The sequence below is a fragment of the Aulostomus chinensis genome, chromosome 20 (assembly GCF_037954235.1).
Source record: "Aulostomus chinensis isolate RoL2024-O1b breed Wild chromosome 20, RoL_Achi_v1.0, whole genome shotgun sequence".
NCBI lineage: Eukaryota > Metazoa > Chordata > Actinopteri > Syngnathiformes > Aulostomidae > Aulostomus > Aulostomus chinensis.
Window position 1 is genome coordinate 11,042,529 of NC_141339.1, and position 12,027 is coordinate 11,054,555.

The following is a 12,027-nucleotide window of genomic DNA, read 5'->3' on the forward strand; positions in this document are numbered from 1 at the left end:
GTGTGTGTGTAGGGAGTCCAGTGGGGGAGTTTAGGTCCTATGATCTTCGATTCTCAGGTGATAATTCTGTCCACATTGTCTTTACTGTGTGCTTCCATGTGTTTCAAGACCAGACAGAGATTGAGAGTGTCACGATGCTCTGAAGTACGGCTGTGTGGGTCTCTTTTATTCTTCTTTGCATCTGATGGCTGGTGTTGAGGTCCCATTTCAGGTAATTACTAATGTATCGGCCAGAGAAGTTGAAGGAGTTGGTTAATATAATGGTTGGCAAATGATGAGGAGAGCTGCTTTCACTGTCTTTTTCCTTTCAGAACCACATTGTTTTCACTGGACACCTTTCTTCCCATATTATCTTTCATTTGAGATCAGTTGTATAATTGTAGTGATGCCCTGGTGGAGTCTGATGGGATTTCAAAATCATTTACTAAGAAGAGGAAAAGCAAAGAGGACAAGACGCATCCCTGTGGTATCCCTGCAGTAGTGGTAAGTGATGATTTCAAGTCAGACTCCTTTCCTTCAAAATAATCCAGGATCCAAAAGTGGCATGCTATGGCATATATCATGGCGTTTCCTACACAGCTAATCAAATTTAATAATATTGAATTAGGCCACTGAAACACTGTTATATAAAAAAGATCATCAATTTAATTTGCATCAAATGAGGGATGTTTCCCAAAAACATTCCCTGACAACTTTCAGGATAATTTTCCAAGCAATTTTGAATGAGAAGCAGAGGCCAACAAAACTGAAGATACTAAATACACAATGATGGCAGTGTTAAAAATGTTGAATTATTTTTGCATGTATTATAAATCACTTTCGGTTTGAATTTCATCTCTGTGTTTCGTCAGGTTGTCAATTCTATCTCAGTTGGGTCTAAATTTACTCTAATCCTAACATTTCAAAGCTGGGCTGAAGTCATTATACTCATTATCTGAAAGACCAAATAGAAGATATTTATCCTAAAACCTCATGAAAACAACCAAAAGGTTTTGTTTCAGAATATTTAATACCAAGTTCCCACAGCAAAACAACTATAAGATTCTCTCACCTTTTATACAGTTAATTCCAGTGTGTTTCCTTTATTTATTACAAGTGTAACAAACTTGGTTGATTCACTCCCATACACTGAATATTCATTCATACCTCTATTTGTGATGGTGTTCAGAATTACATATCCTATCTACTGTACATCCTAATGCTGCAATGGAAAATTCAAGCAGCCAGAAGTCTCCTCACCTGACTGGTGTCAACAGGAGTGGGGATGAAGGAGGCCTGAGAGAGGAACTGGGTGGTTCCCAGCAGGTCGCGAACCCCTTCATGGTCCCTCTTGTAGTCCTTCACAGGTTCCACGTGCATCTTCTCCTTAGGCAACAGTGCCTCATAGCATGGAGAGTAACCAGCGGGTGGCAGGAACTTAAAATCTCCATGGCGTCCACCCAACAAGAAACGCACTCTTACACAAGAAGGGATATATTTGATGTAACATACTACAAAACGGGACTGACATGATTTTGCATATATGTTTTTTGTTTTTTATATGTTTTGAAGTCACTTACTTGACACCCGCAGAGAAGCTGACGACAGGGAAGAAGAATCCATCCGTGTTGAAGTTCTCAAACATGCCCTGTACAGGCTGGCCGTTGATCCTGAAGGACATACTGGGAGAGCCTAGATCCAGACAGCAGCTGACCACATCATCAGAGTTCAGCAGGTGCTGGTTAATAGAGGCCACAGCCCTAGGGATCCGTCCTAGACAGCACCAGCAGAGAGAGAGTGAGGATGGATGGGTGCTGCAGCTGCAAAGTCATTGTGAATGTAGGGCAGGATGATAGGCGAGGAGAGAAGAAGTGGAGAGTTTCGTGATGAAGAGTGCTTTAAGGGGGATGACAAGGCATGATGAGAGAAGGTGATGGAACTTTTAGCAGATTTGGAAAGGAAGAAGAGGCTTTTTCCTGACTGGCCAGGTGAAGGAGGGGAAAGAAGGAAACACTTCAAGGTGGATTTTTACTCCACCTCTGTGACTACATGGAGATTCAGAGGAGCAACTTTAGGAGTGGACAGCAGGCTGCTGACTAATTTACATGAGCTTCCGTCAGGGCAAAGTCCTTCCATGTGCTTTCACTTTAAATTGTTAATTTACTCTGAATTACTAGAGTCTTACACTTGCAAGTGCTGTTAGAGAGTGAAGTAATGAGTGATCTTTTATTATTCCACTGAAAGATATTTTAATAATTAGAAGTATTCCGATTTTAAATTTTCTACCTATATAACAATAGTAATAGCATGTGGTAATTCACTTAATTATTCAACAGCTTAAAATTTTGCAGTTTTAAATAACCTTGGATATCTTACAGTTTACTTAATACACTGGCAGATTATTTCAGTTATTAAGTATAAAACACACAGCTTTATTGTAGCGTCTAATACCTAAAACTGTCTGCCAGTACATTATGAAAAATGTACTTATTTGAGGTTGTGGAAGAAGATGATATTGTTAGGAACAAGCCCTTATCTAAAGCTAGTTAAAGCTAGCTAGTTGCTAGTTAAAGTAGTATTTTACCTGTAAATGTATTTTTTCTTTCAATTACTCACAAATAGTTCTCACAAAGACGTTTCTTTCCCCCCCTTGCATTACTCTTTTGTAATTCCCATCGTTTGTCCAGCCGTATGATCAGGAATCCAGAAAATTTCTGTCACTTCTTGACAGTTTTTCTGTTGTTAGCCATCAACTGCAATTAGCAATATAGCTTTAGCTAAATATATGAGGCTGGCTGAGTTCGTTTAGCCCCACCAACCATGATAAGCCTCATGTATGAACTTTCGCAGAAGTCATCAGGATGCCTACCTGACCAGAGATGAAGCCCATCAAAGCTGTAAGAGTACAGGTCATCCCCAACACCATTGCCTCCCCATCCTTCTCCACCGCCGGGGTACGGAGCGTAGCCTTTCGTACTGGCCCAGCCCACCCTCAGGTGAGTCGACTCTCCAGTTACAAAGTGGTCCACCTGGTCGATCACCAGCTCAAAATACCACTTCTTATACTGAGCTGAACCTTCAGCCACGCCCAGGAAGATGTTCGGCCTCATACTGGGGATGAAAACATATCGTCACCTTCTTAAACTAATTGCCTAAGTCATTTTTGACATTTTTTTGTTTTGCCTAAATCAACTCCTCATGATATTTGCTCCTAAGTTTCTTGTGCTTTCTGAACAACTTGAAAAAATGACTCAGGCGGAAGAAGCTCGAAGGGTCAAAAGTGAAATTAATTGATACGTCAGAATTTAAAAAGGCACACTCCTTGATAATGTTAAAACATCAAGTAAAAGCTGCAAACTTCCTCCCAAATCTTCCAAGAAATCAAAAAAACGAAAAATTAATCAACTGACATAAAATGTATCTGCAGCTATTTGGATATTGGACCAGTGGTGTCAAAAACAATTGCAGCATTCCATCTCAAAGATGGAACTTTATGCTGAAAATATTTGGTTATTTTATATAAAGAAAACCAACTAATTATGGCAGTCAGTTAAATCAAGGTTAGTTGCAAAGCTGCTAATGACATTTGAATGTTGTAAGCCATCATCAGGGTGTGGGGAGACAGGTTAAGGAAAAGACAGTGTTGTTTGTATTAGTATCTGTAAAAATAGCTATGATGATAAGTCTGGAGAGGCAGTTGCTCACAGGTGAAAAGACTCTTAAACAATGTCAATACATTTTCTTTTTTTCCTTTTTTCTTTTACCTCTGAACATCATTGACCAGCCGAGTCTGCAGAAGGAGGTCCCTCTTGGGAAGCAAGTTGTCACAAATGAGATTCTGATTGGCTCTCACTGCCACGCCGTTACAAACACAGAGGGAGCACAGAACATCCAGAATCTGACAGGGAGTAAAAAAGACGGAGTAAGACCTGTGACCCTTTTTCCTTTACAAAAAAAATAAAAATCAGTTCAACATATTCTCATTTCTCAGTTAAGCCAGCTCTCGGTTCAATTCAGTTCAGATACAGAGTAGCGACAGGAAGTGCTTCAACAGCTTCTAGACGTCCACCTTCCTCTCATAAAGAGCTGACATTTATGGAAACGTTTTACATGACCAGGACAGTTTACAAGCTAAACAATAAGACAGAGAGCCATGTGAAAACTTCACGTAACACACATAGCTGGGATGTCCGCTAACACTTGAAAGTCATTTGGTACAAGTTGTTAACAGATCAATTTAAATTAACTGCTTCTGCAAGTTGATGGGCTAGTTGTTTGGGAAGGTTTTCAGTCATCCAGGATATGGCAACCTAAGAAGGACAGACAACCTTGAACTTGTCAATTTTTGTTCAAAAGTAATTCAGCTTTCATGAGCTGAAACATATATCAGGCCAAAGTGCCTTTGTTCTGGGTTTAGCTGTTAATCAGCCAGCAGAGGGGATTCGGTGGCTCAGATAACAGATGATCTCTGTTCCTGTGGGCTTTACAATCACGAATTACGTTCTGTCCACTGACTTCCATTTCTGAAAAACCAGGAGAAATTGTAAAAGGCAAACATGCTACTCAAATAAGATTAGGATCATGCGGAAAACTCAAATATGCAAGTATATTAAACATATTTGCATTAACTCATCAGTGCTACTGGTAACTGGTTTGTACAAGCTGATTGTATTTTACAGCTTTGTGCCTCATCCAACGATTTACAAAGGTCAAAATGCAAAACGCAAAAAAAAAAAGACATCTGCCTCCAAAAAATGACGGATAGTTTGCAATGTGGCACTTCAGATGGAAATGTCAATCTGGTGGTCCGACACTTCAGTCAAGAGTGAAATCTCATGACAGCATGTAGCATGAATGGATGCTGGTCTTACCTCAATATTTAATCTAATGCTTCCAATACGTTTTCTGTTCAAAAACATCAGCATTCATGAAAGGTTCTTGTGCACAAGAGATTCGTGTGCAGTCGATTTTTTTTTTTTTTAGTGTTTGCCAGATTATAATAGTTCCTTTTTCCAATAATTTTTACTTTACAAATTATGGAAATGGTAGAATGTCACAAGATTAAGATCACAACACAATTGTAACAAAGTACTAAAGGTCAAGGTAATACTCATCCCGGGTACATCGGGCTCTAGTCGATAACGCTCCAAAGTCACCCTTTGCCATCGCTGCACCCTTATTTCAACACCCACCTTGTGGTTGCGTCCATGCTTGTAGAGTAGAGAGATTATGGATTTGATGTGTCCTCTCTGAATGATGTTAAGTGCCTCTGGGCTTTCGACCAAGATACAGTGCAGAACTTCCAAGATTCCTAAGACAAAATCCTTGTCAATTTCATAACAAATGAATACCAAATAGATTAAATTTAAGCATCAGTGAGGTTTTTTTTTTTTTTCTTGTTCATTTTATACCTGATGAAGACTCCAGTCTTTCCAGTTTGCTGACCAACCAATCCAAGTTCCCAGAAAACTGGGTGCAGTTGTTCCTGTTTCCACGAATCAGTGCAGCTGAATAAAAGACAGTAACATTCAGAACAATTGGAAGAAATATGAATGATACATTTTGAACATGTAAAATCTGATACAAGCAGTTTGCCGGTAGATACATTAGATGATAGGATGATGGAGACCCCAGCTTGTTCAGATTTTTGTCAACGCACATTTCACCTACGATTATTAGGTCTTTCTGACAGATGTGACATGAACAAACTTGCTGTGTTGTTTGTCTGTGAGTTCTACACTCTCTCAAATGTGGAGGTGTTTCCCCTTGTGTCCTTTCTCAGTCACAGCAGTGATATTAAGAAGTCTCCCTTTTACTTTACAGTCTCATTTTTCACCAGATTCAGGGACGCTAGACTGATAGTGCCTGTGAAAGAACTTAACAGCAATCTGTACCAAAGGAATACTGATGGGTTTCTAATCCTGTTTAATTCTGCCTTTTTAGGAAAGCTTTTGTTCAAAATGAACGCAGGGCCTGGAGCCACACATGAGGCAAGGACAAGTATAGTGACCATGAATATGTAAATGTGAAATTAATTTCAAAAATCCAGAAGTTACTATGCGCTCAATACAGACTTCCATCCATCCATTTTCTACCACTTATCCTGTTCAAGGTCACTGGAGCCTATCCAAGGGCGTGAGGCAGGGTTCACCCTGGATGGGTCACCAGTCCATCACAGGACCAACACATAGAGACAGACAACCATTCACACTCACAGCCACACCTACGGTCAATTTAGAGTATCAATCAGCCTCGTCCCCTCTTGATGTCTTTGGACTGTGGGAGGAAGCTGGAGTACCAGAGAGAACCCACACAGGAACAGGGAGAACATGCAGACTCCACACAGAAAGATCCTGTGATGGAGCCGGGACTTGAACCAGGAATCTTCTTGCTGTGAGGCGACAGTGCTGACCACTGCACCACCATACAGACTTCCAGCTGTGGTTATTTAGTATACAGAAGGCTACTGTTAATGCTCATTTTAATAATACTTGCCCAGGGTTTTTTTGTTTTTTTTTAAGTATGATGGTTTACTTGGCTTCGATAATACATGAAAATTTGTGTTTGTCACTTGTTGGAATGTTTGTAATAGTTCTCAAAAATGGAGACTAACAATGAATATTTGTTAATTCCACTAGAGAATTTAAGTCATTGTGCAGTGCTGGAGGGCTGGAAAAATGTTCACATTTGGACTTTGTTTTCCAACTGTCAAGAAAACAAGATAAAGGATGGCAAGGCAGTGCAATGGTTAACACTGTTGCCTAAAAGTTAAAAAGATTCGTTGTTCAAATCTGATCTTTCTGTGTGGAGTTTGCATGTTCTCCCTGTATCTGTGTGGGTCCCTCTTCCCAAACACTAAAAATATGCTCCTTACATTAATTGAAGACTGTAGACCTGTGTTGGACTTCTGATCTGTCCAGGGTGACCCTTCCTCTTGCCCAGTGCTAACTGAGACAGTCTCCAGCCCCCTGTGACCCTTCACAGCATAAGCGCTATCGACAGTGCAAGAAAACAAGATAAAACTGAGCTGCATTCTGTTTCACAATGAGGCCGGACTGCTTCATTGTTTGTTCCACTTGAGCCAGGATGGCAGAAAAAGAGGCTTTGGTCAACAAGAAAAGTAAAATCAATTCAGCTGTTTTGTCAAGGAGACTCAAGGACTCCGAAGCAGAATTACAACAAATAGTTGGCAAGATTTTTATTGATTATTTATTTATTTCCCCCTTTTTTCTGTATATCACTCCATGAAATTATGATGAAAATATCAGAAAAATACTGTGCAGGATTTGTTACATGGTGGCATCACGCATGATGTTTTTGAGGTAAATTAGTAACTCTATTAAACACTTGTGTTCTCTAAATTGGATAAAATTAGTACAATTAACATTGTTGCCATTATTGAGTAGCAGTTGTACTAAACTCAAGTGCTATATTGTAAGTTGTTTCAAATATTTTGGCAACACCTTTCGCATACAAACCAAAGGGCTTAATATCTGCAAATGAACCCCTTTCAATATAATGTATTCCAGTACAACACCATCACCCATGATGACCTTAATAATAAACACCAAATAGAATTGTCTTATGGTATCAATGTGTGGCAGGGCTGTTGTATTTGATTTAATTACATTGAAAAAAATGTACCTACATTGTGAAGCGACCAGTGAGTGTCTATCTGGAATATAATATACTGGTTATCAAGGAAAATGCTCCTTGTCTGGATGGCATGTAAATTCAAAATTAAAAACCACGAGCAATGTTGGTTTTAAATTTGATGTTCATAGGGTCACTCGATTATACACACACATTAATAACCACATCAATTTTTGTATGAGACCAACATATTTACCTTAGAAAGTTACGGAGGTGCAGGACAAACAAGACTGCTGTGCAATTCATCATACATAACCTGCCTCACCGATTTTTGTATCCCTCTGCGTGACCCCCTCCGTGGAAAAGGATGGAGTGTGGATTTTGGGTGAATGTTTGTGTGAGTGCTCTTGTTATTTTGTGTGTGTGTGTGTGTAATGTGTGTGTGTTAGTGTGTGTAATGTGTGTGAGCATATGCTGGAGAGGTGATGATGAATATAAGGGCAGTCAAGGTGAGCTGAGGGGAAGCTGCTGGTTAGAAAGCTCAGATGACAGCAAAGTAAGTACATGTCCAAAAGCAAAAAGGGTTCTGCCTGAGGGGGAAGCAGAGAGGTGACAGGGGAGGAGAGAAAACAGGCGAACGGGCAACTTGTGAAAAGTATGGGAGGGTAGGAGGAGGAAGACATGGGAGGAAGATAAATATTGTATGCCTACCGGGGTCAACAGACGACAGCATTGACGGAGGATGTGGATATTTCATGTGCTCCATCACTCAGGCCCACTTACCCAAGAGCTCATAGAGGAGGTTGAGAATGTCTTTCCATGCTGCACCAGCCTCTTCTCCGGCCATCTCTCCAAAGTGTGCTGCACTGTTGTACAGGTTCATGCGGTCGATGCATTTAGACAGGAGGCTCAGCATGCCCTAAGGTAGAGAATAGTTGACTTTTGACTGAACAAGAAGTAAACAGATGAGGTAGGAAAAACATAATTAAAGCACCATAGCAACTGCCAACAATAGTCCCATAAACCTTTCTGTTGAAAAAAAAAATCCAAACTAAAGTTATCTGAACTATTTAATGAATTGTCTTGATTCAGAATCAACGCCAGCTTGAGCTCAACTGTGTCCATTTTCACCTCTTCTTTGAAGAGGTCTTGACGTTTGATGAGTGAGCGCAGGAGACATTGTTTCTCCTCGTGCTCCAGCTCTGAGTCGGGCTGCTTGAAGTACTCGATCAGGTCGTTCAGCGTCTGCAGCACCTCTTCAACATAACCTTCCACTGCCATGGATTCTCCCTCAGCTGTGCGGTCCAAAGCCCTGTAAGGGGTAGATTGTGGGGTAAGTAAATCCAAAGAGAATGGCCAAGACCAGGGTGCTTTGTCATGCTTTATGTGACAGATAAACTATCATTACTTGATGAAGTTGGTAAACAGGAAGGTGGTGTTGCGGATAATGCGTGCAGCTCGAGACTCCTCATGCTGACAGCGCTGGAGAGTCAGCCCATCGTCCATGTGACCCTCAGAATGTAGGCAGGCCTGCAGTATGAGACACGTTTTACTGTACAAACAGCCAACCGTGTATGCCAAAATTAGACCAAACAAATGTCCTGTCCCCTAGTCAGATAAATAAAATTTAATATTTCAAATATATAGTGATTTTAATGCCCCACATTACTCAAAATATTATTTTACAATACAATCGGTGCCTGTCATAATCTAAATGTTACAATGGTTACGTGTAGTGGAAATTTGTCCCAGCTTTGATGCAATTTCCTCCAGGCATTGCTTTCATGAGATAGCAGTGACCTTGACCCTGGACAACCATCATCTTTTCAGTTCCTTCTTCAGTCCAAGATGATGTTAGGGCCAAATTTGAAGAAAATGAAGTTCCTGTGATATCATGTTAATGAAACTGGCACGCGTCATCCAGCCATATGGACAGAGGGACACTGAAAACTAAGACCTCTGGCCCTTTGCTGCGGAGGCATAAAAAAAGCATAAGCTATAGTGAAATCTATTTAAAAAAGTAATGTGTGTGGGTGTCTCTGGCAGCTAGAGGGTGTACATTACCAGAACTCAGTGAAATATGACTCACTTTAATCAAACACTTCAATCAAGACAGGGGGGAATGACAAGGAGTTTAAGTGTAAAATGGCCTTTGCCCCCTTGATGTCGGCTGCATCGAGATGCCACTAAAGGTCACAGGGATGCCCTGGGGTCAGCGCGTGGCACAACTTGAGGCTCCTTGATGTATGCCGGCAACAAGCCCTAATCCTACTCTGGCCGACCCCCCCAAAAATTAGCTGTCCCTCTCCATGTCTTGTTATCATAATGAATGAGTAGTTGTACATGTCAGGTGAGAATGGGGGCGGGGTGGTGGTGGTGGCAAATAAACATTTGCATGGGTGGGAGGGTGTTTAAATCTAACACACTAGTTTGATTGGGTGTGATCTGCTACTGTGCACATGGTCGTCGAGGTGTTGGAGACGGACTATGGCAGGCATGCGTGATCGTAACTGTAAACACATACAGTAGGTAGACAGATGCCTGATCCCATAGATATGTGCAACACTGCAACAGTGCAATGAGTGATGACCTATCATTATCAATCAGTGACACTGCCCTGCCCTTTGAAACCCCACCCCAACCTCCCCTGGTTTTTCCTTCCATTATTGTGGAACGTCTAAAGATAACAAGTAAATGATTACTAGACATACAAGATAACCGTTAACCGTCAGATAATCGAGCACTATTAACAGTTACCTGAACATTAAATGAACCATTACTAGTGTAGCCTTCTAGTAAAGCGCTACCAAATGCTAACAAACTGTATAAAAGGTAAATGGACTACGCTTAAATAGCAGTTATCTAGTTTACTGACATATCAAAGGCCTTAACAGCACTCCACTCACCCAAACACACACTGATGGTGGAGGCTGCAACACAAGATGCCAACCTGCTAACACATTCACGCACACTTTTACACACTGAATGGTTAACAAGTGTCTTGCTCAAGGACACGAGGATACAGAGTTTGGAGGACCAAAGGATCAGTAAGTCACTGGATGACTGGCCATTTCATGATGTAATCATGACATGCCAAATATATGCAAAATTACAGCTGACATAGTGGAATCAATATTTGCTGCAAGTTTTTTGAGTAGGTTATATGTTTTAAACATGCAGTTACTAAATAATTCAGTAAAATGCAAGCTTCATAAATTTGATAATATTTACCCGTCTTTTCAGGGGTCCAAGGCGAGATGATTTGGCATCAGGTGCTTGGTAAGAAAGCCAGAGTCCCGTCGCCACATGCATGATGAAACAGACAGAGTCTCCATACTTGATCTCGGGGACACCCATGCCATCAATGTCCCTCTTTGGGCCTGTGTCACCTTTTTCCTGTTTTCACATTGAGAGACACACAAACACCCACACACCAACATGGAAAGATGACAAATGAAGAGGTGTTGTAGTTAGAAGTTAATCAGAGGCAGGTTGAGGCGAGTGCATTTATTGGCCTGCCAGGAGGTTGCTGCTAGCCTCATTAGCTCTGCTACATTTCTGCCTCAGCAGAGATGGAACGATGCAGCTGATTGTAGTTGACAGCAAGAAGCAGAGAACATATTAATACCCTGTTCAACATGGCAAGACATCGACCTTTCTAGATGTGCAAGAGACTGTCGTGAAGAAGGCAAGGAGGGAAAGGAATAGAGAGAAGTGAATGCTCATTTTTGCTAAACAGGCACGTGTCCTCGATAATGTCATTGAGGCTGTGGTTCCTGCTGGGACAGTGATAACTGCGAGGGCAATTGCATTGTTGTCAGGTGTGGGATTGGAACTTAAAATAAATCATCAGACAATAACAAGACACAGGAGGAGTTAACATAGAACCCGCTTTATTAAAAAGGGCATTTATCGAAGTACAATGTAGCCATGTGATGGTTACTGATGGCATTGTGTTATATATGTGGCCTTAGCTGGTTCAGTATAGGACATTGATAATAAAAGAATACTTAGTCAGCCAATACTGATTCACATAAACAGCTTTACATTTATGCATATTCACTAATTGGAGCAAGAGCCCTGCAAATGAGAGGGCCACAGTCAATGACATCACTTTTAGCCAATTAACATGGTCAGTCCTGTTCTAGCAGATAAAAGATAGAGAGGGCAGAGGTAAATAGAAACACGATAAAAAAAAAAAACATCTATAAATGTAAACTGTGCAATTTATCAGCAACCACAACAACACAGAGTTTCATCAGAACCACAATTTGAATTTCAAGCATGCCATGTGCAAGATTATTTTTAGCTGCAGGACAACATTTTTAGAATACACACTATCAAGACAGAAGAACTCCACAGCCACGTTCAGAGTGAGCGAGAATTCAAACGTGTGTGTGGGATGAAAAGACATGGGGAGAAATGAGCAAAGGAAATGAAAGGAATATGAAGTGG

At 40.9% G+C, this 12,027-nt stretch overlaps 1 protein-coding gene across 2 annotated transcripts in view; it reads right to left on the reverse strand.

Moving 5' to 3' along the window:
* Positions 1 to 12,027, reverse strand: part of ryr3 (ryanodine receptor 3) — a 117,101-nt gene that overhangs the window by 83,783 nt on the left and 21,291 nt on the right. For both annotated transcript variants that reach the window (XM_086190243.1, XM_086190244.1), the window contains exons 10-19: positions 10,804 to 10,968; positions 8,981 to 9,102; positions 8,704 to 8,884; positions 8,356 to 8,491; positions 5,391 to 5,486; positions 5,172 to 5,290; positions 3,744 to 3,877; positions 2,849 to 3,090; positions 1,560 to 1,752; positions 1,240 to 1,456 (exon numbers count right to left, since the gene is read on the reverse strand). In XM_086190243.1, the coding sequence (XP_086046369.1) occupies positions 1,240 to 1,456; positions 1,560 to 1,752; positions 2,849 to 3,090; positions 3,744 to 3,877; positions 5,172 to 5,290; positions 5,391 to 5,486; positions 8,356 to 8,491; positions 8,704 to 8,884; positions 8,981 to 9,102; positions 10,804 to 10,968 (1,605 nt within the window). The remainder of the gene's footprint in view (positions 1 to 1,239; positions 1,457 to 1,559; positions 1,753 to 2,848; positions 3,091 to 3,743; positions 3,878 to 5,171; positions 5,291 to 5,390; positions 5,487 to 8,355; positions 8,492 to 8,703; positions 8,885 to 8,980; positions 9,103 to 10,803; positions 10,969 to 12,027) is intronic.